Source organism: Salvelinus fontinalis, chromosome 31 (genome assembly GCF_029448725.1).
Source record: "Salvelinus fontinalis isolate EN_2023a chromosome 31, ASM2944872v1, whole genome shotgun sequence".
Classification (NCBI taxonomy): domain Eukaryota; kingdom Metazoa; phylum Chordata; class Actinopteri; order Salmoniformes; family Salmonidae; genus Salvelinus; species Salvelinus fontinalis.
The window spans coordinates 22249850-22276087 of record NC_074695.1 but is presented as its reverse complement, the minus strand read 5'-3'; the positions used below and the strand labels follow the sequence as shown (position 1 = coordinate 22276087).

At 41.9% G+C, this 26238-nt stretch overlaps 1 protein-coding gene across 1 annotated transcript in view; it reads left to right on the top strand.

The window, feature by feature from the left end:
* The window catches only part of LOC129829824 (plexin-A2-like), a gene marked incomplete at its 5' end in the record, with an annotated part of 38155 nt that extends 13181 nt beyond the window's left edge, over positions 1 to 24974 (top strand). Inside the window, 5 exon segments of the mRNA XM_055891759.1 lie at positions 5733 to 5923; positions 6194 to 6363; positions 6823 to 7035; positions 11829 to 11979; positions 20272 to 24974. Of these exon segments, the coding sequence (XP_055747734.1) occupies positions 5733 to 5923; positions 6194 to 6363; positions 6823 to 7035; positions 11829 to 11979; positions 20272 to 20367 (821 nt within the window).
* Positions 24975 to 26238: the final 1264 nt, after the last annotated feature.

Sequence of the window (26238 nt, the reverse complement as noted above, 5' to 3'; positions counted from 1 at the left end):
CAACAGTATTCCTTCCTGAACTGTATACCATCCTGATCATTATACCATTCTCAACAGTTTACCATCCTGAACAGTTTACCATCCTAAACAGTATACCATCCTGAACAGTATACCATTCTCAACAGTATACCATCCTGAACAGTATACCATCCTGAACAGTATTCCATTCTCAACAGTATTCCATTCTCAACCATATTCCTTCCTGAACAGTATTCCACCCTCAACAGTATTCCATCCCGAACAGTATTCCATCCCGAACAGTATACCATCCTGAACAGTATACCATCTGGAACAGTATACCATCCTGAACAGTACACCGTCCTCAACAGTATTCCATCCTGAACAGTATACCATCCTGAACAGTAAACCATCCTCAACAGTATACCATCCTCAACAGTATACCATCCTCAACAGTATTCCATTCTCAACAGTATTCCTTCCTTAACAGTATACCATCCTGAACAATATACCATCCTGAACAGTATACCATCCTGAACAGTATTCCATTCTCAACAGTATTCCATTCTCAACCGTATTCCTTCCTCAACAGTATTCCATCCTTAACAGTATTCCATCCTGAACAGTATTTCTTCCTGAACAGTATACCTTCCTGAACAGTATTCCATCCTGAACAGTATACCATCCTGAACAGTAAACCATCCTCAACAGTATACCATCCTGAACAGTAAACCATCCTCAACAGTATACCATCCTCAACAGTATACCATCCCCAACAGTATACCATCCTCAACAGTATTCCATCCTGAACAGTATACCATCCTGAACAGTAAACCATCCTCAACAGTATACCATCCTCAACAGTATTCCATTCTCAACAGTATTCCTTCCTTAACAGTAGACCATCCTCAACAGTATTCCATTCTCAACAGTATTCCATCCTAAACAGTATACCATCCTGAACAGTATACCATTCTCAACAGTAGACCATCCTGAACAGTTTACCATCCTGAACAGTATTCCATTCTCAACAGTATTCCATCCTAAACAGTATACCATCCTGAACAGTATACCATCCTGAACAGTATACCATCCTGAACAGTATACCATCCTGAACAGTATTCCATTCTCAACAGTATTCCATCCTCAACAGTATTCCTTCCTGAACTGTATACCATCCTGATCATTATACCATTCTCAACAGTATACCATCCTGAACAGTTTACCATCCTAAACAGTATACCATCCTGAACAGTATACCATTCTCAACAGTAGACCATCCTGAACAGTTTACCATCCTGAACAGTATTCCATTCTCAACAGTATTCCATCCTAAACAGTATACCATCCTGAACAGTATACCATTCTCAACAGTATACCATCCTGAACAGTATACCATCCTGAACAGTATTCCATTCTCAACAGTATTCCATCCTCAACAGTATTCCTTCCTGAACTGTATACCATCCTGATCATTATACCATTCTCAACAGTATACCATCCTTAACAGTTTACCATCCTAAACAGTATACCATCCTGAACAGTATACCATTCTCAACAGTATACCATCCTGAACAGTATACCATCCTGAACAGTATTCCATTCTCAACAGTATTCCATTCTCAACCGTATTCCTTCCTGAACAGTATTCCACCCTCAACAGTATTCCATCCCGAACAGTATACCATCCTGAACAGTATACCATCCTGAACAGTATTTCTTCTTGAACAGTAAACCATCCTCAACAGTATACCATCCTCAACAGTATTCCATTCTCAACAGTATACCATCCGGAACAGTATACCATCCTGAACAGTATACCATCCTGAACAGTATACCATCCTGAACAGTATTTCTTCCTGAACAGTATTTCTTCCTGAACAGTATTTCTTCCTGAACAGTATACCTTCCTGAACAGTATTCCATCCTGATTAGTATACCATCCTGAACAGTAAACCATCCTCAACAGTATACCATCCTCAACAGTATACCATCCTCAACAGTATTCCATTCTCAACAGTATTCCTTCCTTAACAGTATACCATCCTGAACAATATACCATCCTGAACAGTATACCATCCTGAACAGTATTCCATTCTCAACAGTATTCCATTCTCAACCGTATTCCTTCCTCAACAGTATTCCATCCTTAACAGTATTCCATCCTGAACAGTATTTCTTCCTGAACAGTATACCTTCCTGAACAGTATTCCATCCTGAACAGTATACCATCCTGAACAGTAAACCATCCTCAACAGTATACCATCCTGAACAGTAAACCATCCTCAACAGTATACCATCCTCAACAGTATACCATCCCCAACAGTATACCATCCTCAACAGTATACCATCCTCAACAGTATTCCATCCTGAACAGTATACCATCCTGAACAGTAAACCATCCTCAACAGTATGCCATCCTCAACAGTATTCCATTCTCAACAGTAGACCATCCTCAACAGTATTCCATCCTAAACAGTATTCCATCCTAAACAGTATACCATCCTGAACAGTATACCATTCTCAACAGTAGACCATCCTGAACAGTTTACCATCCTGAACAGTATTCCATTCTCAACAGTATTCCATCCTAAACAGTATACCATCCTGAACAGTATACCATTCTCAACAGTATACCATCCTGAACAGTATACCATCCTGAACAGTATTCCATTCTCAACAGTATTCCATCCTCAACAGTATTCCTTCCTGAACTGTATACCATCCTGATCATTATACCATTCTCAACAGTTTACCATCCTGAACAGTTTACCATCCTAAACAGTATACCATCCTGAACAGTATACCATTCTCAACAGTATACCATCCTGAACAGTATACCATCCTGAACAGTATTCCATTCTCAACAGTATTCCATTCTCAACAGTATTCCATTATCAACCGTATTCCTTCCTGAACAGTATTCCACCCTCAACAGTATTCCATCCCGAACAGTATTCCATCCCGAACAGTATTCCATCCCGAACAGTATACCATCCTGAACAGTATACCATCTGGAACAGTATACCATCCTGAACAGTATACCATCCTGAACAGTATACCATCCTGAACAGTAAACCATCCTGAACAGTATACCATCCTCAACAGTATACCGTCCTCAACAGTATACCGTCCTCAACAGTATACCATCCTGAACAGTATACCATCCTGAACAGTATACCATCCTGAACAGTATACCGTCCTCAACAGTATACCATCCTCAACAGTATTCCATTCTCAACAGTATTCCATTCTCAAAAGTATTCCATCCTAAACAGTATACCATCCTGAACAGTATACCATTCTCAACAGTATACCATTCTCAACAGTATACCATCCTGAACAGTATACCATCCTGAACAGTATTCCATTCTCAACAGTATTCCATCCTCAACAGTATTCATTCCTGAACTGTATACCATCCTGAACATTATACCATTCTCAAAAGTATACGATCCTGAGCAGTTTACCATCCTAAACAGTATACCATCCTGAACAGTATACCATTCTCAACAGTATACCATCCTGAACAGTATACCATCCTGAACAGTATTCCATTCTCAACAGTATTCCATTCTCAACCGTATTCCATCCTGAACAGTATACCATCCGGAACAGTATACCATCTTGAACAGTATACCATCCTCAACAGTATTCCATCCTCAACAGTATTCCATCCTGAACAGTATTCCGTTCTCAACAGTTTTCCATCCTCAACAGTATTCCATCCTGAACAGTATTCCACCCTGAACAGTATTCCGTTCTCAACAGTATTCCGTTCTCAACAGTTTTCCATCCTGAACCGTATTCCGTTCTCAACAGTATTCCGTTCTCAACAGTTTTCCATCCTGAACAGTATTCCGTTCCAAACAGTATTCCATACAGGAGTTGCTTCAATCTGTTTTTCTGTGTGTGTGTGTGTGTGTGTGTGTCTGTGTGTGCATGTCTATGTATCTGTGTCCCTGTGTGTGTGTGTGTGTGTGTGTGTGTGTGTGTGTGTGTGTGTGTGTGTGTGTGTGTGTGTGTGTGTGTGTGTGTGTGTGTGTGTGTCTGTGTGCAGGTCTATGTATCTGTGTCCCTGTGTGTGTGTGTGTGTGTGTGTGTGTGTGCAGGTCTATGTATCTGTGTGTGTGTGTGTGTGTGTCTGTGTGTGCAGGTCTATGTATCTGTGTCCCTGTGTGTCTGTCTGTCTGTCTCTCTGTCTGTCTGTCTGTCTGTCTCTCTGTGTGTTTTGTACTGCTTTAGAAAACAGCCGCTCCTCCTCTGGCTCCACCCCCATCAATCATAGCCTGGCACAGCGGGCACAGATGTGCCTGACACCCAGCTGATTGATTCATATCAATTTAACGTTCAGCACTTAGCAATTTGCCTCAATTTGCCGTGCCAGCGGTCCCCCGCCCCCCAATAACCCACTACACGTTCCCCCCTGACGCCTCACAAACACACACACCTGCGGCCCTCATACCCACCTCAAGTAGCCTGAAGCCTGATTCTGTGGTCACAGAGCTGAATAGTAATCCTTGGAGAAGAGAGGAAGGAGGAGAGAGAGGGGTAAGGACCTGACAGTGGCATAAGATGGGATTTGAGACCTCAATTCACCCCACTGTCACACACAGAGAGAGAAACATACACACACACCCTGCCAGACCCAAAGGTCCCCAGGGGTCAACCTAAAGACAACTGCTGGTCTTTAGAACATACCACTAAGAGCCGAAAGTCGCTGTAGTGCTCTGGGGCGTTGTTGTCCTGCGCTGCCCTTAGAAGCCAGGTGAGAGAGATCTAACACTGATCTAGAGTCCCACGAGACCGCTCACAGACTCAAACAGACACACACACACTGCCGGGAAGGAAATAACTTCTAATTATGAAGACTGGAGAGGAGGAGAGGAGGAAGAGCACCATTCCTTAGTGTCAAAGGAATGAGGGAACTGAGATTGGAAGAGGGGAGAGAAGAAAGGACAGACAAGGGGAGGATGTCTGGAAGGCTTTACATATTAGAGATATTTTGATGCATTGATTAGGACAGTGACTGAGACCCTTAGTGTGGTGACAGCAGGAAAGAGACAATGATTTATTTTAAGAGGAGAGCCACCTCTCTCTCTCTCTCTCTCTCTCTCTCTCTCTCAGATCTATTCAGAGGGAGGGATGATATGAAAGAGTGAGCGAGAGGAAGAGAGACAGAGAGAGAGATAGTGAGAGTGAGAAATAGTGATGTGATAAGAGAGAGTGATATGATAAGAGAGAGACAGAGAGAGAGACAGAGAGAGAGATGGGAGAGAGAGAGATGGGGGAGAGAGAGACAGAGAGTGAGATATGGGAGAGAGAGAGAGAGAGAGAGAGATGATATGAAGGAAAGAGAGGAGGGAGCTGGGCTGACAGCTGCCCCTCCACTCTCTGGACTTAATGAAATATTAAAGAGGCTCCTTTCATCTTTGGTATTTTATTAGGATCCATCTAGTCTAGTGAAAGGGAGCTGCTTTTGCACTCCAGACGCCCAACAGACACGTATCATCGTCGATGGCCGGCAGACAGACACAGACCTGCAGGCAAATTAGAGAGGAGGTGTGTGTGTGTGTGTGTGTGTGTGTGTGTGTGTGTGTGTGTGTGTGTGTGTGTGTGTGTGTGTGTGTGTGTGTGTGTGTGTGTGTGTGTGTGTGTGTGTGTGTGTGTGTGTGTGTGTGTGTGTTTCCAAACTGAAGAGAAAAGAGCACAGTACTAGGAACACAGTGGCTCATTTACAAGTGTCTAATTTCTCTCTCTCTTTCCCACTCTAGACTCATCCTTCCGGTACACAGGTAGTCCAGACAGTCTGCGTTCCCGTGCCCCTATGATAACCCCTGACCTGGAGAGTGGGGTCAAGGTGTGGCACCTGGTCAAGAACCACGAGCATGGAGACCAGAAGGAGGGAGACCGAGGCAGCAAGATGGTCTCTGAGATATACCTGACCAGGCTGCTGGCCACCAAGGTAACCCCCAGCTTACATACTTCTTTATATACCAACACACTGCATTGTCTCTCCATATTTCAATTCTACTACAGTAGGTTACTTTCAGTTCCTGTGGTTATGTTTATATACATTTTACAAAGTGGCTGGGGATACGGTTGTATGTTATGTAACCCGTGGCTATTGACACACTTTTGTCTCCGTGGGTTCTCTCCTATTCTTTGAGGAAATCAGTTGTTGTTGAGTGAGTTTATGTAAGTCTGAACTAGAGTGTTCATTGTTTTTACCCAGGGTACCCTGCAGAAGTTTGTGGATGACCTGTTTGAGACGTTGTTCAGTACCGTCCACCGGGGTAGCGCCCTGCCCCTCGCCATCAAATACATGTTTGACTTCCTGGACGAGCAGGCGGACAAACACGGCATCCACGACCAAGATGTCCGCCACACATGGAAGAGCAACTGGTGAGAAACCTGAATGATTGACAATAGAAATGATAGGATGGGTCTATAATAGGATGTATAATATAGGATGCAATGTGTATCAATGTGTATCTCTTAGTTCTACAAAAGAGTCATGACTAAACTTTATCAGAGGACGATACACTGAGTCATCAGTTAGAAACATTTTCAAATATAGCAGTACTGGATTCTGCCTGGAGTTATGATCCTTAAGTTCCTCACTTTAGTGACCCAGAAAGAGGAGAGAAATAAAGTACTGATAGTTAGTGGATTCTGACTCTGACTGAGGGCTTTGGTAACCCAGGGAGTGAAGAAAAACACAGAGTGGATTCTGACTGACCCATTTCTTTGCCCTCTCTCCCCCTCTCTCCCCCTCTTTACCTCCCTCTCTCTCCCTCTCTCCCCCTCTTTACCTCCCTCTCTCTCTCCCCCCCCCCTTCTTTACCTCCCTCTCTCTCTCAGTCTTCCACTGCGGTTCTGGGTGAACGTGATCAAGAACCCCCAGTTTGTGTTTGACATCCATAAGAGCAGCATCACAGACGCCTGTCTGTCTGTGGTGGCCCAGACCTTCATGGACTCCTGCTCCACCTCCGAACACCGCCTGGGCAAGGACTCTCCCTCCAACAAGCTGCTGTACGCTAAAGACATCCCCAACTACAAGAGCTGGGTAGAAAGGTAAGAGTGAGACAATATACACATGGTCATCTCCATCTCCATGTAAAAGAACCCATGAGCACCAGCATATGGAGTTTATAGGAGCATATTCAATTGGGAGTCTATTTGTTTTCCATCCTAAAAATGTGGAATTAGCAAAGGCTTTGATTTCTGGTCAGACAGATGGAAAAGTGGTCTTAGAAAACATCTACCAGACAAAGTCTTAAAAGGTGTCAGAAATACATTAAAACATGATGTTGAAGTAAAGACCCCTGCAACTAATATCAACACTAGTTTCAGAGAAAATGTTCTGTCTTCTAAGTTTAAGAAACATTGCCTTGTGCCTTGAAATGCCGTTACCAAAAACCCACATATCTTTAAGAAGTAACAAGTAAAGGTAGACCTACCACTTAGTTATAGCGGATTTTACTAATATCAATTTTGTTTATGAATTATTAAGTGATCGAATTTCTGAAAATACTGAAAAATGTATACTATTGATACAATGGGAAATCATAGTAGTCACAAACAACAGTTGGGTTCACAAGTTATGAAAGCACAGTATAGTACAGCACAGTATAGTACAGCACAGTATAGTACAGCACAGTGGAGTACAGTACAGTAGAGTACAGCACAGTATAGTACAGCACAGTAGAGTACAGTACAGTATAGTACAGCACAGTATAGTACAGCACAGTAGAGTACAGTACAGTATAGTACAGCACAGTATAGTACAGCACAGTGGAGTACAGTATAGTACAGCACCGTGGAGTACAGTACAGTATAGTACAGCACAGTATAGTACAGTACAGTGGAGTACAGTACAGTATAGTACAGCACAGTATAGTACAGCACAGTAGAGTACAGCACAGTGGAGTACAGTACAGTGGAGTACAGTACAGTGTAGTACAGTACAGTAGAGTACAGCACAGTATAGTACAGTACAGTGGAGTACAGTACAGTATAGTACAGTACAGTATAGTACAGCACAGTGGAGTACGGTACAGTATAGTACAGCACAGTATAGTACAGTACAGTGGAGTACAGCACAGTATAGTACAGCACAGTATAGTACAGTACAGTGGAGTACAGTACAGTGGAGTACAGTACAGTAGAGTACAGTACAGTAGAGTACAGTACAGTATAGTACAGCACAGTGGAGTACAGTACAGTATAGTACAGCACAGTATAGTACAGCACAGTAGAGTACAGCACAGTATAGTACAGCACAGTGGAGTACAGTACAGTATAGTACAGCACAGTATAGTACAGCACACACAGTGGAGTACAGTACAGTGGAGTACAGTACAGTAGAGTACAGTACAGTAGAGTACAGCACAGTATAGTACAGCACAGTGGAGTACAGTATAGTACAGCACAGTGGAGTACAGCACAGTATAGTACAGCACAGTGGAGTACAGTACAGTATAGTACAGCACAGTACAGCACAGTGGAGTACAGTACAGTATAGTACAGCACAGTATAGTACAGCACAGTGGAGTACAGTACAGTATAGTACAGCACAGTATAGTACAGCACAGTGGAGTACAGTACAGTAGAGTACAGTACAGTAGAGTACAGCACAGTATAGTACAGCACGGTATAGTACAGCACAGTATAGTACAGCACAGTATAGTACAGCACGGTATAGTACAGCACGGTATAGTACAGCACAGTATAGTACAGCACAGTGGAGTACAGCACAGTATAGTACATCACAGTATAGTACAGCACAGTGGAGTACAGTGCAGTATAGTACAGCACAGTATAGTACAGCACAGTATAGTACAGCACAGTATAGTACAGCACGGTATAGTACAGCACAGTATAGTACAGCACAGTATAGTACAGCACAGTGGAGTACAGCACAGTGGAGTACAGCACAGTATAGTACATCACAGTATAGTACAGCACAGTGGAGTACAGCGCAGTATAGTACAGCACAGTATAGTACAGCACAGTATAGTACAGCACAGTATAGTACAGCACAGTGGAGTACAGCACAGTATAGTACAGCACAGTATAGTACAGCACAGTGGAGTACAGCACAGTATAGTACAGCACAGTATAGTACAGCACAGTGGAGTACAGTACAGTATAGTACAGCACAGTGGAGTACAGTACAGTATAGTACAGCACAGTATAGTACAGCACAGTGGAGTACAGCACAGTGGAGTACAATACAGTATAGTATAGTACAGCACAGTATAGTACAGCACAGTGGAGTACAATACAGTATAGTACAGCACAGTATAGTACAGCACAGTATAGTACAGCACAGTATAGTACAGCACAGTGGAGTAGAGTATCGTACAGAACAGTATAGTACAGCACAGTGGAGTACAGTACAGTATAGTACAGCACAGTATAGTACAGCACAGTGGAGTACAGTACAGCACAGTGGAGTACAGTACAGTATAGTACAGCACAGTATAGTACAGCACAGTGGAGTATAGTACAGCACCGTGGAGTACAGTACAGTATAGTACAGCACCGTGGAGTACAGTACAGTATAGTACAGCACAGTATAGTACAGCACAGGGGAGTACAGTACAGTATAGTACAGTACAGTATAGTACAGCACAGTATAGTACAGCACAGTGGAGTACAGCACAGTATAGTACAGCACAGTGGATGACAGTACAGTGGAGTACAGCATAGTGGGGTACTGCACAGTATAGTACTGCACATTGGAGGACAGCACAGTATAGTACAGCACAGTGGAGTACAGTACAGTGGAGTACAGTACAGTATAGTACAGCACAGTGGAGGACAGTACAGTACAGCGGAGTACAGTACAGTATAGTACAGCACAGTGGAGTACAGTATAGTACAGCACAGTAGAGTACAGTATAGTACAGCACATTGTAGTACAGTATAGTACAGCACAGTGGAGTGCAGTACAGTATAGTACAGCACAGTATAGTACAGTACATTGGAGTACAGTACAGTATAGTACAGCACAGTAGAGTACAGCACAGTATAGTACAGCACAGTAGAGTACAGCACAGTGGGGTACTGCACAGTATAGTACTGCACAGTGGAGGACAGTACAGTATAGTACAGCACAGTGGAGTACAGTACAGTATAGTACAGCACAGTAGAGTACAGTACAGTATAGTACAGCACAGTGGAGTACAGGACAGTATAGTACAGCACAGTAGAGTACAGTACAGTATAGTACAGCACATTGGAGTACAGTACAGTATAGTACAGCACAGTGTTGTACAGCACAGTGGAGTACAGTACAGTATAGTACAGCACAGTATAGTACAGCACAGTATAGTACAGCACAGTGGAGTACAGCACAGTATAGTACAGCACAGTATAGTACAGCACAGTAGAGTACACTATAGTCTAGCACAGTAGAGTACAGTATAGTATAGTACAGCACAGTGGAGTACAGTACAGTATATTACTGCACAGTATAGTACAGCACAGTAGAGTACAGTACAGTATAGTACAGCACAGTGGAGTACAGTACAGTATATTACAGCACAGTATAGTACAGCACAGTGGAGTACAGTACAGTATATTACAGCACGGTGGAGTACATTATAGTACAGCACAGTGGAGTACAGTGCAGCACAGTGGAGTACAGTACAATATAATACAGCACAGTGGAGTACAGCACACTGGAGGACAGCACAGTAAAGACAAGTATAGTTCAGTACTTTACAGTAGAGTAGAGTTCAGTACAGTACAGTACACAGTAGAGCACACTATGATGTACTGTATTATACTATACTGAACTATACTGTGCTGTACTGTACTCTACTGTAATGTACTGTACTATACTGTGCTGTACTGTACTCTACTGTAATGTACTGAACTATACTGTGCTGTACTGTACTCTACTGTAATGTACTGAACTATACTGTGCTGTACTGTACTCTACTGTAATGTACTGAACTATACTGTGCTGTACTGTACTCCACTGTAATGTACTGAACTATACTGTGCTGTACTGTACTCTACTGTAATGTACTGAACTATACTGTGCTGTACTGTACTTTGATGTCCAAACTTGTGAAACATAGACATCTGTGATTGGTTCAGATTTAGTCCGATCCTGACCAACCAAATTTGGTCTTGTTTGTGGGCAGAGCTCATTAAAATAATAGCAAGTGTGTAGAATAATACCCAAATATGCAAAGGATATTACATATCTATCCATACCTTTGTGTACCTACAGTATTTAGGATACATCACCATGAATAAAATCCATAATTGTGCATTTCTGTATGCAGATCAGATCATGTTGAAATTCCTTTACCACAATTATGTTACCGGGTGTAAATCCACTTCAATAACCAAAATAGATGTTTTCAAAGTCAGTGAGTCATGTCATAGATGACACCCCGTTCTTTCTGCAGACATCGGGAATCATTATTTGGAGCAGATATTTAACAGTTTTTCGAAAACATGGACACAGAAAACTGAAGGAGATTTTTTTTCTGTTACTAAACTTTGCATCTGCACAGTTCTTACAGTAAATATGTTTTTGTAAAAGTGTAAATTGTTCAAATTAGTCCTTGTGCATAGAGTTTTGAATTTGTTGAACTTTTAAATAAAAGGTTTTTGTTTGGCATACATTTTAAGTCTGAGCACAAATCTGTTACCGTGGAATTGCCCACATACAATTCTATATCCTTGTTTTCTTACCGCTCATACAAACTGTTTTATAGTATTATATATGTACTAGTAAAATGTGACTAATATGTAGAAAATGAGGCTCAACTTTCCAGGAAAGCATTGTGGTATAGAATATGTGCATGTTGATGGTGAGTGTCGCTCCCTGTATGTGCCTCCAGGTACTACGCCGACATTAACCGTCTGCCAGCCATCAGTGACCAGGACATGAATGCCTACCTGGCAGAGCAGGCCAGGCTCCACTCCACAGAGTTTAACATGCTCAGTGCTCTCAACGAGATCTACTCCTATGTCTCCAAATACAGTGAGGAGGTGAGTCCTGACACACACACACACACACACTGCAGTGATGGACATTCTAATAGGCTAGGCTACAATCCTATTAACCCTCCTATTCACTCAAGGCTAGTTAAAGGTCATTCCTAACTCATTTAGAGTGTTTCTAGAACTTTTAGAAAGGCCAAGTTTCTCTGATTTGATGCTATTCTTAGAAATAACCATACTCCCCACTCCACCACATCACATAACCCATCCTAAGTGCCATATGTCCCGGGCCAGTGAGAGCTGTAGCAGACCTGGCTGTGGGTGTATGATATGTGGAGGAGCGACAGGAACAGCAACTGTACAAGCAGCTCAGCATGCCGCCCATCCCCTGAGTGGTGTGATGGAACACAGCCCTGTTCTCTCCCTCTCTCTGTGGCTCTCTGGAGCAGAATCAAGATGTGGCAGCCCATTTGTCTCAGATCACAGGGAGAGTGAAGAAGGGGGTTGAGGGGAAGAGAGGGGAGAGATGGAGAGACAGCAAGAGAGTTAGAGAGAGACAGAGAATGAGGGAGGGCAAAGTGAGAAAGAAAGGGAGGAGAGAGAGAAAGAGAGAGAAAGATTTAGGAGGAGAGAGAGAGAATTATTAGGGGAGGAGGAGAGAGAGAGAGAAAGAGAGAGAAGCATGGAATAGTGCGACAAAGAAGAGACGGAGAGAGGCGAAAAAATGTGGGGAAAGAGAAGGAGAGAAGACAGAAAGAGAGAGGGGGAGAGAGAGGAGAGAGAAAGAGAAAGGTTTCTGTAATGGAGACGTTCCGGCTTTAATGTCAGCAGCTCCTCTGAGAGCCATTAGTCTGACCTTTATATTAGACCACATTCACAAGAATTAGGAGCCCACTCTCTTCTCTCTCACTTTCTTTTATTTTGTATCTTTCTCTCTTCCACTCTCTCTGTGTCTCTCTCTTCTACCTCCTCTTTCCTTCCTGCCCTAAGAGCTTGATGCTGCTGTAGCTGGATCTAGGACTCACTTTAACCTTTTACGGGGGCAGCCCGACACCGGTACACTTATGACAACATCCAGCTCAAAGTGCAGGGCGCGAAATTCAAAATCTATTTTTTTTAAATATTTAATTTTCACACATTAACAAGTCCAAGACACCAGATGAAAGGTGCACATCTTGTGAATCAAGCCAACATGTCCGATTTTTAAAATGTTTTACAGGGAAGACAAAATATGTAAATCTATTAGCTAACCACGTTAGCAAAAGACACAACTTTTCTAACTCCATCAGTTTCTTACTCCATCAGGTGCTATCACAAATTCCACCAAATAAAGATATAAATAGCCACTAACCAAGAAACAAATTCATCAGATGACAGTCTGATAACATATTTATTGTATAGCATATGTTTTGTTCGAAAAATTTGCATATTTCATGTATAAACCATAGTTTACATTTCAGCTACAATCCGAAAGTGCACCGAAAGCAGCCATAATATTTACAGACACCAACGTCAAATAGCTAATTACTCATCATAAAACATTTCTGAAAAATACATAGTCTGCAGCAATTGAAAGACAGGCATCTTGTGATTCCAAACAATATTTCTGATGTATTAAATGTTTTACAGCGAAAACAAAATGTATCGCTATATTAGCGTAGCTACAATAGACAGAAATAATTTGGCGCCCACGGCCAGTTCACATGCACGACAGATATATGAAATAACATCATAAAATGGGTCTTACTTTTGCTGATCTTTCATCAGAATGTTGAAGAACGTGTCCTCTGTCCAGATGAGTCGTTGTTTCGATTCAGAATGGCAAATTTCCCTCTTCAATTAGCATTGGCACTAGCCGAGTGGCATAAATTTCTCCAACGTAAACACAGTCAGAGGACGGAACACGGCAAAACTCCCGAATAAAGTTTCAATAATCTGATTAAACTATATTGAAAAAACATACATTACGATGATATGGTCACATGTATCAAAAAGAATTCGATCCGGAGAAGTTAGCCGTTCGATACGAAGGCAAAACAGAAGTCAATCCCACTTCCTTCAGAGTACCGGAAGTGGACGGTCACGTCAAAGAAATAGGTTTTTTTCCACCACAGACCAAGAGGAGCACAAGAATTTATTCTCTGACATCCTCTTTACACCAATAGGAAGGCGTATAGAGTATCAGCAGACTCTTAAGTGTCAAGACCATGTATAGGCATCAAGTTGAAAAGAGCATCGATTTCTGACATTTCACTTCCTGGTCAGGAAAAGTGCTGCAGAAGGACTTCTGTTTCACTCAGAGAAATAATTCCAACTCTTTTAGAAACTAGAAAGTGTTTTCTATCCAAAAAGAATAATAATATTCATATTGTACGAGCAAGATTTGAGTAGGAGGCCGTTTGAAATGGGCACGATTTCACTGGCTACTCAACACTTTGCCTTGCAGCCATAAGAAGTTTTAACTCTCTCTCTTTAAACCTCTCATAGACCACCTCTTTAACTCTCTCTCTTTTAACCTCTCATAGACCACCTCTTCAGCTCGATCTCTTTTAACCTCTCATAGACCACCTCTTTAACGCTCTCTCTCTTTTAACCTCTCATAGACCACCTCTTCAGCTCGATCTCTTTTAACCTCTCATAGACCACCTCTTTAGCTCGATCTCTTGTAACCTCTCATAGACCACCTCTTTAACTCTCTATTTTAACCTCTCATAGACCACCTCTTTAGCTCGATCTCTTTTAACCTCTCATAGACCACCTCTTTAACTCTCTATTTTAACCTCTCATAGACCACATCTTTAACTCTCTATTTTAACCTCTCAAAGACCACCGCTTTAACTCTCTATTTTAACCTCTCATAGACCACCTCTTTAACTCTCTATTTTAACCTCTCATAGACCACCTCTTTAACTCTCTCTCTATAACCTCTCATAGACCACCTCTTTAACGCTCTATTTTAACCTCTCATAGACCACCTCTTTAGCTCTCTCTCTTTAACCTGTCTAGGATCAGCGTGGCGCTAGCGGCACACCCCCCCCCCCCCCACTGAAAAACCAGTGCCGCGAAATTCAAAAAAAATATTTTTTTAAAATATTTAACTTTCACACATTAAAGTCCAATACAGCTAATGAAAGACACAGATCTTATGAATCCAGTCAACATTTCCGATTTTTAAAATGTTTTACAGGGAAGACACAATATGTAAAGATGTACATCTATTACCTAAAAACACATTAGCATAATCCACCATCTTTTATTTGTCCACCAACACCAGTAGCCATCACCAATTCGGCTAAACTAAGATATTTATAGCCCCTAACCAACAAAAAAACTCATTAGATGACAGTCTGATAACATATTTATGGTATGGGATAGGTTTTGTTAGAAAAAAGTGCATATTTCAGGTATATGGCATAGTTTACAATTGCACCCACCATCACAAATGGACTAGAATAATTACAATGAGCAACGTGTTTACCTAACTACTAATCATCAAACATTTCGTAAAAATACACAGCATACACGAATCGAAAGACACAGATCCTGTGAATACAGACAATATTTCAGATTTTCTAAGTGTCTTACAGCGAAAACACAATAAATCGTTATATTAGCTTAGCACATAGCAATTAGCAGCCCAGCATTGATTCTAGCCAAAGTGAGCGATAAAAGTCAACATCGCCAAAAGATATTAATTTTTTCACTAACCTTCTCAGAATTCTTCCGATGACACTCCTGTAACATCACATTACAACATGCATATACAGTTTGATCGAAAATGTTTATATTTAGCCACCAAAATCATGGTTAGACAATGTGAAATGTAGACAAGCTGGTAAAGAAAACGTCCTTGCGCCACTTAGACAGTGATCTACTCTTATACATAAATACTCATAAACGTGACTAAAAAATATAGGGTGGACAGGGATTGATAGACAATTTAATTCTTAATACAATTGCGTTATTACATTTTTTAATTTATCCTTACTTTTCAATACAGTTTGCGCCAAGCGAAGCTACGTCAAAAAACATGGCGTCCTAAGCCACTAAAATGTTTCGACAGAAACACGATTTATCATAATAAAAATGTCCTACCTTGAGCTGTTCTTCCATCAGTATCTTGGGCAAAGGATCCTTTCTTGGGAGAAATCGTCTTTTGGTGGAAAGCTGTCCTCTTGCCATGTGGAAATGTCAACTACGTTCGGGATGAACTGAAAAGCGTGCCCAACTTTTCACATCGTTGCAAAAATAAATGTCCCAAAATCGCACTAAACGGATATAAATTGCTATAAAACGCTTTAAATTAACTACTTTGTGATGTTTGTAACTCCTATAACGAGTGAAAAGATGACCGGAGAAATATAACAGGCTAAACTAACGCTTGGAACAGGAGAGGGTCGGTGTCTTCCACGCGCGTTACGCAGCAAGAAAAGACTTGCTAGCTAAAGGTTTTTTTCATTTGTAGGGCCTGTGAACGAGCAATCGAGCCCGTTGGAATCGTCATCACGTAAAGGCATCCAGGGGAAGACGTAAGAAGTGTCCGTATAGTCATAGCAACGACAGTGCCCGTTTAAATGACTTCAGAAAAGTGGCCAACGTTTCTCAAATCTGACTCCATGTCAGGGAAATTGCTGTAGAATGGGCTCTGTTCCACTTAGAGACAAAATTTCAACTCCTATAGAAACTATAGACTGTTTTCTATCCAATAATAATAATAATATGCATATTGTACGATCAAGGATTTTGTGGGAAGCCGTTTAAAAAATTAGCCACATTAGCATAAATAGTCTAAACAGCGCCCCCATCCCCAACAGGTTAACCTCTCATAGACCACCTCTTTAACTCTCTATTTTAAACTCTCATAGACCACCTCTTTAGCTCTCTCTCTTTAACCTCTCATAGACCACCTCTTTAACTCTCTATTTTAACCTCTCATAGACCACCTCTTTAACTCTCTATTTTAACCTCTCATAGACCACCTCTTTAACTCTCTATTTTAACCTCTCATAGACCACCTCTTTAACTCTCTCTCTTTAACCTCTCATAGACCACCTCTTTAGCTCTCTCTCTTTAACCTCTCATAGACCACCTCTTTAACTCTCTATTTTAAACTCTCATAGACCACCTCTTTAGCTCGATCTCTTTTAACCTCTCATAGACCACCTCTTTAACTCTCTATTTTAACCTCTCATAGACCACCTCTTTAACTCTCTATTTTAACCTCTCATAGACCACCTCTTTAACTCTCTCTCTTTAACCTCTCATAGACCACCTCTTTAGCTCTCTCTCTTTAACCTCTCATAGACCACCTCTTTAACTCTCTATTTTAAACTCTCATAGACCACCTCTTTAGCTCGATCTCTTTTAACCTCTCATAGACCACCTCTTTAACTCTCTATTTTAACCTCTCATAGACCACCTCTTTAACTCTCTATTTTAACCTCTCAAAGACCATCTCTTTAACTCTCTATTTTAACCTCTCATAGACCACCTCTTTAAGTCTCTATTTTAACCTCTCATAGACCACCTCTTTAACTCTCTATTTTAACCTCTCATTGACCACCTCTTTAACTCTCTATTTTAACCACTCATAGACCACCTCTTTAACTCTCTCTCTTTTAACCTCTCATAGACCACCTCTTTAACTCTCTATCTATAACATCTCATAGACCACCTCTTTAGCTCTCTATTTTAACCTCTCATAGACCACCTCTTTAATCTCTCTCTCTATAACCTCGCATTGACCACCTCCTTAACTCTCTATTTTAACCTCTCATAGACCACCTCTTTAACTCTCTCTCTTTAACCTCTCATAGACCACCCCTTTAACTCTCTATTTTAACCTCTCATAGACCACCTCTTTTATTGCCACTCTCTATCCTGCACTTTCTTCTCGCTTTGTCTCCTTTTTACCTCATGCTCCTTCTCCACTCTAACTTACACACACACACACACACACACACACACACACACACACACACACACACACACACACACACACACACACACACACACACACACACACACACACACACACACACACACACACACACACACACACAAATGCCCTCTCTCTGTCTCCTGAGTGCTTATGCCCTTATCTGTAGCTGTCGGGGTTGTTTGTTCCTTGCCTGACTCCTTGTGCGGCCCCTCTATGAACGGGCTAGAGCAATACTAAATGGATTAGAGAGATGGTAGACAGAGGGAGGGAGCTGCACCTGCATACAGCACAGCAGATTAATAACAGAGTGGTATGAGGAGGAGGAGAGGCTCCGCTGGGCTCTGCTCTGCCAGCCTCGAAGAGCACTTAGGCAGATGAGAGCGAGACAACAGGCAGGGAGTCTACTATGGGACAGATTGCTGGAGCTATGTACAGACTGCCAAGAGACCCTAAGAGAAACTAGTCTTCATTAATGTCCCCACAGTGTGTTTAGCACAATGCCTACAATGCTTAGTTATGGCAACACTGTTTATTCCTGGGAGGCATATCAAGCTTTTTCAGCCCTTATTCTTGTTCAATGAACCCCTGTTCTCATAGAATACATTTCTGTCATATAGAAAAAGGAGAGATGTGCTGCATTAGCATACCTGTGATCTTATTGAGTATTATTTCCCTGTTTGATACAAGCACATGAAAAAGCCCCGCCAGCCACCGCGATGTAACGCCGATGTACACACAGCATGTCATGACTGTGTGACACTGCAGACAGCAGAGAGGAGACCCTGTCGGATTCCCCTTTGAACAAGACTTGACAAATGCCACGTTTACGGAGAGAGAAAAGCATAAGATGAAACCGAGAAAGAACATTACACAAGTTGGATTCCTCGGTTTTGTGTTACCATCTCCAACAGAGACAATGTTATATTCATTAAATAAAAAGCACACATGATCCCACCCATCCAACAGACAGTGAAGTCTGGACCTTTTGCGTGCTGACTGGCACAGACCAGAGTCATAAACTCAGCAAAAAAAGAAACGTCCCTTTTTCAGGACCCTGTCTTTCAAAGATAATTCGTAAAAATCCAAAGAACTTCACAGATCTTCATTGTAAAGGGTTTAAACACTGTTTCCCATGCTTGATCAATGAACCATAAACAATTAATGAACATGCACCTGTGGAACGGTCGTTAAGACACTAACAGTTTACAGACGGTAGGCAATTAAGGTCAGAGTTATGAAAAATAAGTAAAGAGGTCTTTCTACTGACTCTGAAAAACCCCAACCGAAAGATGCTCAGGGTACCTGCTCATCTGCGTGAACATGCCTTGGGCATGCTGCAAGGAGGCATGAGGACTGCAAATGTGGCCAGGACAATAAATTGCAATGCCTGTACTGTGAGACGCCTAAGACAGTGCTACAGGGAGACAGGAGGGACAACTGATCGTCATAACAGTTTCAGACCACATGTAACAACACCTGCACAGGATCGGTACATCCGAATATCACAAATGCGGGACAGGCACAGGATGGCAACAACAACTGCCCGAGTTACACCAGGAACGCACAATCCCTCCATCAGTGTTCAGACTGTCCGCAATAGGCTGAGAGAGGCTGGACTGAGGGCTTGTAGGCCTGTTGTAAGGCAGGTCCTCACTAGACATCACCGGCAACAACGTCGCCTATGGGCACAAACCCACCGTCGCTGGACCAGACAGGACTGGCAAAAAGTGCTCTTCACTGACAAGTCACGGTTTTGTCTCACCAGAGGTGATGGTCGGATTCACGTTTATTGTCGAAGGAATGAGCGTTACACCGAGGCCTGTACTCTGGAGCGGGATCAATTTGGAGGTGGAGGGTCTGTCGTGGTCTGGGGCGGTGTGTCACAGCATCATCGGACTGAGCTTGTTGTCATTGCAGGCAGGGTCAACGCTGTGCATTACAGGGAAGACATCCTCCTCCCTCATGTGGTACCCTTCCTGCAGGCTTATCCTGACATGACCCTCCAGCATGACAATGCCACCAGCCATTGTCAGTACTTAATGCAGCTGGTGGCCACACCAGATACTGACTTACTTTTGATTTTGACCCCCCCTTTGTTCAGGGACACATTATTCAATTTCTATTAGACACATGTTAAGTTTGCTGAAAATAAACGCAGTTGACAGTGAGAGGACATTTATTTTTTTGCTGAGTGAATACTTTATTAATGTCATTCCTTACCATTCAGTCAACATTGGCTATGTTGTACAGATGTAATTCAGCATTACATCAGCAATTGTCTATATGTTCTATTTAAAGTTTTCCTGCAAAATATTTGCATATCAAGGGTCTTTGCAATGTGGCTTCCGGGTTAGAGTGACACTAAATCATGTTGTTGTCCTGTCTCTAACCCCTCCCAGATCACCATGGCCCTGGAGCAGGACGAGCAGGCTAAGAAACAGCGTCTGGCCTACAAGGTGGAGCAGCTCATCTCAGCCATGTCCCTGGAGAGCTGAGACAGACCACGGGATTAGACGACTGGACCGGCCCGGGATGTCCATCAGCCACCCAACAAACAGTCCCGATACTCACCGTGTGATGGACAACTAACCACCACGGACCTGGGACATTTTTAAATCCACAAACAAAGAGTTTTGTTTTTATCTTATTTTCCTCTTGTGCCATATTGCCACCACCTGGCTAAAAGACGCCATAGTCTCTGGAAACATGGATGGTGATGATGATGATGTAAGGTGGGACAACCACACCACAGACCTCCATAAAGGCTACATGGCATATTTCTTTCCAAAGGATATTATTTTTGTGTTGTGTGTGTATAGCCCTGAAGGAGAGATTTGTTGAGAGACAGAACAAACAGAGGGGAGATCTTATAGTCAGATACACTCTCTGTCTGCTCAACTCACAACAGAGACACTGAAAGAAGAAGAAGAGAGATGGAGGATAAAGACTTCTCATGTTTGATTCCAGAGATATTCTTCCTGAGTTTTGCTTCCATATGTTTATTTTTGTATGTGTACATTTGATTGTATTGGTTGCAGTTGAGCCATCTTCCTCTTGATACATGGACATTGTTGTACTGTAAAAAGTCAAAGGTTGTGTTATAACACATGTTATAGGCTGGTGTAGCCATCAGAAAGACATGGTGCAATGTCATGTCTTGTCCTGTTCTCCTCTGTTCTCCTCAGACAGTATTACCATTCATTATCAACATGATACTCGAGACCAAGTGGACAGAACCCAGCTCTGACTGTAACCCATCAGCCCTGTACAGAAACCAACCAAATGCATCCTCATCGTACGAGAGCGAACGGAACTCAGAACAGACCTCTTCTGGAGGGGTCAAAGTTCAACCAGCATGCTTATGAACCCCAAACCCCTTCACCCTGTGTGATAAGAGAAAATACACAGGTCCACAGAGTATGTTGGGTATAAGGAGAAAACAACAACCAGCCATACTGGTTTATATAAGACCCTCCTCAGCAGTAACGTCATCTGTATGTACTGTAGGTTCTGTTTCATACATGTCAATGTATGTGAATGTACAAAAGCAGATGTGGGTTTTTCTTTTTTGTTTGGGTTTGTTTTCTAAACAAAATGGAGTTAGTTGAACAGAACTCTATAATGTCTAAATAGATGGCCAACTGAACATGTACTGAAAAGGCATTCGTCCTAGTACTTTGCCCCACTCACAATGTTTTACCTGTTATCAAATCTCTATCTCTATCATAGGAGGGTGTGTACTATGCCGTCTGTATTGTAGGCGTCTTTGCCGTGGCTACGCTGCCCTTAACGTACAAATACCATAATATACTGGAGACTAGATTCTAGAGGCCTGCCAAGATGGGGACTGAGGCCGTCAGGCCGGCGGCAGCAATAGTGAAAATACTCCGAAATATAACCATTGTTTGTGTGGCTTTTGGGGATCAGATCAAGTGTGTGTGTAAAACTTGCATGCATCGTATCACATGTCAGAAGAAGTGTTTTAAAGGTCTCTTTGTTTTTTAAGTGCCAATGGATCAGGCTAGCTGGAGATGGCCAGCAGCTAAATGTTAGCAGACGTTCCTTTTCTACCCAACTACTACACCAACAACAATGTCTTTCTACAAGATAGTAAGAAGAAGCCTGTGTGGTTTGAGTAAGTGCCAAAAGATCCTGTCGTTTTAAATTATTCACTGATGTGTCCAAATCGATGAATGCTTTACAGAGGGAGCCAGCCAAGCCCTCAAACTGAAGTAGAGTCTGTAGAGAGGTGCTCATGTAACTGGATGCTTGTGAACAGGCAGCAGGTACGAAGGAAGGTACTGTAGTAGGCTCAGGAGAGACACAACTCCGTATAAAAGTTACTTGCCCTTTTTTGTTTTTGGCAAGAAGAAAATATCTCAACCGCAAGCATGGACAAAAGAGGATATAAACGTCAGACATAATGCATGTTACATTACCAGGTAGATCTTTGGTAAGATTGGATTGTCCTGTACCAAACTTAACCCATTCATGAAAGGATATATAGAGTGACTTCCCGTGAGGAATAAGAGGGAACCTGACATGTACTCGTCATAGCTGGATGACCACATACTGTAGATTCCCTCTTCTGGATTAGTGACCACCACCATTCTCTTTTCTCCAGACTTTGATGTTTGCTCATTGTTTACATCAGTACTTGAAACTAGGTAGTATTAAAGGTGTACAGTATAATTACATTATTTATGGATGGAGAAAATATAACACTAATGTTGATGGATGAAAGGTGCTTATTATTTTCTCTGCTGCCTTAGAGCTTCAAATGAACCAACCATAAAACCCCTGATTTCTCCTGATTCTTCTTCACCACTTCGACACTAATCTACAGCCTCTGGAGGCTCCATTTTGTTGAATTTGACACTGTCCTTTTGATAAGGTTCCTGGGCTGCCACGGTGTGTGAAGAAGTGAAAAGGTGAAGAGGGTATGACCTGGTTCTGTACAGGAAGGTGGGTGGTGATTCAGTCATCTCGCCAGAGCTGTTTGAAGAGTAGAGCTCAGTCAGAAACGAGAAACACCTTTATTTTTTTCCTACTTTTTCTCCCCAATTGGTAGTTACAGTCTTGTCCCATCGCTGCAACTCCCGTACGGACTCGGGAGAGTCACCGGTCGAGAGCCATGCATCCTCCGAAACACAATCCTGCCAAGCCGCACTGCTTCTTGACACACTGCTCGCTTAACCTGGAAGCCAGCCGCACCAATGTCTCGAAGGAAACACCGTACAACTGGCGACCGTGTCAGCGTGCACTGCGCCCGGTCCGCCACAGGAGTTGCTAGTGCGCGATGGGACAAGGACATCCCCGCCAGCCAAACCCTCCCCTAAGCCAGACGACGCTGGGCCATTTGTGCGCCGCCTCATGGCTCTCCCGGACATGGCCGGCTGCGACACAGCCCGGGATCGAACCCGGATCTGTAGTGACGCCTCAAGCACTACCGATGCAGTGCCTTAGACCGCTGCACCACTCGGGAGGCCCTGAGAAACCCCTTTAGCTCTGATTTCCTGCTTTGAAGCAGTGATTTCATCGGAGTGTAGTTGTGTGATCAGGAGATGAAAAAACACATCAAAACTGGTAAAGAGAAATGCAGGGAGACCACATGATTGGCATGGTATTAATATCTCCAGCCAAGCGGGGTGGATGGGTATAGGGAGAGAGGGGGGGATGTCTGTTGGCCCCCTGGTAAGCAGTAACTACTCCTGCTCAACACAAATACCGTGTCTATAGGTGCACTCTAAATATAGACACAGACACTCATGCTCAAATGTACCTTGTATATTGTTACGCTATATTCTCCATAGTAGTAACAGATTAAAGGCCCAAGGCAGATGTTTTTTTATCTCAATCTAAAATCATTTCTGGGTAACAATTAAGTACCTTACTGTGATTGTTTTCAATCAAAATGGTCAAAAACAAAACAAAATAGCTTTTCATCAAGAGCAATTTCTCAAGCAAAACTCCATCCCACCAAAACAGGCTGAAATTACAGGCTTTTCAAACAGCTCTTACACTAAAAGGGTATTATCATATTTTTCACGATTTCACAGTATTATTCCACCTCATGTTTTTGACTGCACTGGGCCTTTAAAGGAAAAAGTGGGATTTGACTTGAACAAAGTTTGCTTTTCTCTTAAGGGACCTTTATTTAATGTTCTGTTTTTGATTTGTCTTTATTTTCATAAACTACTCTTCACTGTTTTTGCTTCACTGTTCTTAAAATTATCAATCTAACTTTGTATTTTGGTCAGCATGCCATAACACCAATAGAAAATACATTTCACACATCGTATTATTCCTTCAGTCTTAACTCACATCTGTCTGCGTCTGACGTTTTGTGAAAGAGATTTTCATTGTTATTTTCATACTATACACTTTTGTATTTCTTGGGAGATGATGACATTCAATAAGAAATTAAAAGGTACATTTTTTATAATTACGTATGTTTGACATTCTGCAGCGCAGAATTTAATTTCACAGCCAGTTAATGGTCTCTGAGACATGTTGCAGTTGATACACGTTGGCGATAGAATATTATTAAACGGCGACTTCATTTCCACTACAGAAGACATGAGACCTAATTGACGAAGATTGTGCACTTTTCTGCTCTTGGCGCTGTAGGTGATGTAGTGATGGGTTTACTGCTATGTTTCATTAAACACAGAAAAACAATAATTATTCACCTTTTTCTTTTCTCGTGATGTCAGTGGGAGGAATTGAACATCAGAGTAGTAATATTCTCATGTCGAAAATATCACGGAATATGAAATGAATATCCTTCTTCCATTCTAAACACAACACAATGTAGACAACCCTTTGTAGACACTGGAGTTCTGTAATATAATCAATACAAATGATGACAATGATAATAAAAATGGCTGTCCTTGTTGTTTTATAAAAGTATTGTGAAAATTGTAAGAAAGTTAAAAGTATTTAAAGAAATTGTTCTTGTGTTTTTTTATTTGCTTTGGTTTTGTTATGATAATATATTATTGTGTACCTATTGTAAATATGAAGCACACCTATTTTGCAAGCCAAGGATTCACTTTGTACTGTTGTTATATATAAATAAACTTTGCTGGTTAAAAAAACACATAGAGCTGAAGTACACTGCCTTGTCTGATTGACACGAGATGAAACAAACTGCCTCTGAGAATCAGACTAGGAGAATCCTGGGCAAGCATATTGCATGTGTTAGCTACAGTACGACAGATACAGGCAGTCAGAAGTCAGAGATATTAGGGCTGGGAATTGCCAGGGACCTCACGATATTATCATGATATGTAGGTGGCGATACGATATGTATTGTGATACTCATGATTCTATATGTATTAGCCCAGTAAATCACTGGGACAAGCTTCCTGCCATTCAGGACCTATATACTAGGTGGTGTCAGAGGAAGGCCCAAAAAATTGTAAAATACTCCAGTCACCCAAGTCATAGACTGTTCTCTCTGCTACCGCACAGCAAGCGGTACCGGAACACCAAGTCTAGGTCCAAAAGGCTCTATACCAGCTTCTACACCCAAGCTATAAGACTGCTGAACAATTAAATCAAATGGCCACCCGGACTGTTTACATTGATACCCGTCCCCCCTCTTTGTTTTTACACTGATGCTACTCGCTGTCTATTATATATGCATAGTCACTTTACCTCTACCTACATGTACAAATTAGCTCGACTAACCTGTACCCCCGCACATTGACTCGGTACCCCCTATATATAGCCTTGTTATTTTATTTTGTACTTTTTTTTACTATAGTTTGTTTAGTAATATATTTTACTATTTTATAATATTTTATTTTTTAACTCTATTTCTTGAACTGCATTGCTGGTGTAGGGCTTGTAAGTAAGCATTTCACGGTAAGGTCTACATCTGTTGTATTCAGAGCATGTGGCAAATCAAATTTGAGTTGATTTGATTGCAATTTGATACTGCGATTTTATTGCGATATGATGTTTCAATGTTTTATGTTGCTAACTATTTTTGTACTGGAGAGAGACAAGAGAGAGCATGAGAAAATTTGTTTTTGTAAAGGTTTTCTTCCAGGGGTGAAGGAGAGGACCAAAATGCAGCGCGGCTAGTGTTAAACATGTTTAATACAAACACAAGTGAAACACTACAAACAACCTACAAAATAACAAATATGCAAAACCGATACAGACCTATCTGGTGCAGAACACAAACACAGAGACAGGTAACAATCACCAACAAACAAACAGTGAGAACACCCTACCTTAATATGACTCTCAATTAGAGGAAAACGCAAAACACCTGCCTCTAATCAAGAGCCATACCAGGCAACCCAAAACCAACATAGAAACGGAAAACATAGACTGCCCACCCAAAACTCACG